At 43.6% G+C, this 2123-nt stretch overlaps 1 protein-coding gene across 1 annotated transcript in view; it reads right to left on the bottom strand.

Moving 5' to 3' along the window:
- Window positions 1–1557: 1557 nt before the first annotated feature.
- DLX6 (distal-less homeobox 6) overlaps window positions 1558–2123 on the bottom strand; it is a 4313-nt gene continuing 3747 nt past the window's right edge. The window contains exon 4 of the mRNA XM_004702820.2: window positions 1558–2012. Coding sequence (XP_004702877.1) covers window positions 1761–2012 — 252 coding nt within the window. The 3' untranslated portion in view covers window positions 1558–1760. The remainder of the gene's footprint in view (window positions 2013–2123) is intronic.

Genomic DNA, 2123 nt, shown 5'->3' with positions numbered 1-2123 from the left:
TGGAAGTTGCTCAACAAAAAAAGGAACGGGTATATTGGTAAGTAGTCTTTGCTTTGTGTCTAATTATAGTGACTGTCCTTTTGCACGACTGTATGTCGCTGTCATTATATGGAGCACTCTGAGGATCTCTATTGACTTCTGATAAATGGCTCAGTGGTTTCAAGGTTCATAATTTGAAGGATGCCCAGGTCTGTAGCCATTAATTCTCGCAGTATGGGGCTTCCTGCTTGTATGACGAAAGGACTTTTGATTTTCATTATTTCTGTGCTTTCCACAAGGTCGGAAGGATGTATTTCATCCAGGATAGTATATTGTACTACTTAGCTAATTTGAAAAAGGTTGCAAACATTAAGTAGTCATAACTGCTCATTTGTTGTTTATCTTTTATTCTTTCCTCTTTGTTTTTTAAAAAATGCTTCTAAACAAAGGCAGACACAACTGTATCATTTGGGCTTGGGGGTAGGGAAAGGAGAATACTCAGATTCAGCACTGGGAATGACTGAATGTCTAGATTAACCTGGAGGGAGGCATACGGATGCTTAAAAAAAAAGATAAAAGTGTAGAAATGACAACAGAAACTTTACAGGTAAAGTAACTTGAAAACAGACCCCTGTTAGACATTAAAGTATTGAAGAAAAAGGCGAATAGTGCAAACTGGCATCTCTGGTTTTCTATATAAGGCTTCCCATATTAGGAAATAGGACTTGTTTTAAGAATGATAGGAAATATCATTGGAAGGGGGGTGAAGAGAGAAAGAGGGAGAGAACAGACACACACAGAAAAATATACAAGACACTCCCAGCATTTTGTGGCTTTTACTCCATATATGAAAGAAGACAAAAACATACAAAGTATATGTACAACTAAAATTCAACAATATATACAGAAATGCTTCTCAATATAAACGTCCCTATCAGCTTAGTGAATGCCACCAATTCACCTCGTAAAGGTGTCAAAGCCAAAGAATGGTGATTTGGGTTCGCTCCTCTCTCTGTCTTTCCTGATTCCAGTTCAGGAGTTGGGGTTCGGGTCGGGAAAGAGTAGTTTTTATCATCGCTTCTGCCCATTCTGTTTTGATAAAACATGCAGCATTCCTTTTGTGGCAATACTCTAATCTTACAGCCAAATCCCCCTTTTTCTTTTGAAGAGGTCTGTTTATGAGAGCTTTTACTCTTCTTCTTCTTTTTGGTCAGTTCTGAGATTGGTAAATAAAAACACAGGAGTCCAGAATGCTTCTTCATCAAGAAATGTCTTAAACTCATTAAAGAAGTAAAAATGCTGCCATGATTGTGCAGATTCTTCTCGTTGGGGAAAAAAGGTCTGTAAAAAAAGTCGTTTTGATGGATACTCCCATGGAGAAGAGGAGGCTCAAAGCCTGGATTCTCAAGGGGAAAGAGAAAAGATCCTTACAGTGAGGGGTTTCTGGAGTACTGGCACAGAAACCAGCCTCGGCCTCTCTCTCTCTGAGATGCAAGATCAATTACTGAGGTTGCTCAAGGGAGAAGGCTTGGTAAGATGGAAAGGAAAAGTATGAGGGGAAGGAGGAAGGGGTGAGAAAGGAAAGGTGAGAGGGAATGGTGAGAAAGGAAGTGAGTGAGTAGATGGGGGAGAGAGAAAGAGAGAGCCCAGCAGGTCCCTCACTGCACACGCACAGTTCTCCGAGCCTGCTCCTTTGGCTCGGTTTGGCAGATGCAAGCAGGTCCCAGAGCCTCCTTGCCTTGTCCGGTAGTTTCCTAGGGTAGTGAGCTCCCCGGGCAGACTCACATCATCTGTGGTCGCTGCATCGTGTCCTGGTGTGGAGAGGAGTACCAGTGCGAATAGCCCGGCATGTAGCTGTTGGGTGGCATACTAACACCCTTGGCGGAGGCGGAAACGTCCCACACTGGGGGCAGCGCCGGCGAGCGCGGTGACAGGGCCGCCGAGCCCGGGAGGGGGTCGCTCTCATGCGGGTTACTGCCCTGCTTCAGCAGTTTCTTAAACTTAGAGCGTTTGTTCTGAAACCATATCTTCACCTGTAAGAATATGTAGTTATCGTTAGGCCAAAAACCAAAAAACATCAAACCCATAGAATCAGTGCCTCTAGCGTCACTCAGGACTTTGGAAGCAATATACCGCACACCCCC

Source organism: Echinops telfairi, unplaced genomic scaffold, assembly GCF_000313985.2.
Source record: "Echinops telfairi isolate 266 unplaced genomic scaffold, ASM31398v2 ScPeMD7_23;HRSCAF=83, whole genome shotgun sequence".
In the NCBI taxonomy this organism is placed as follows: Eukaryota; Metazoa; Chordata; class Mammalia; order Afrosoricida; family Tenrecidae; genus Echinops; species Echinops telfairi.
The sequence above is the reverse complement of the archived record's forward strand: the minus strand, read 5'-3'. Positions and strand labels throughout refer to the sequence as shown.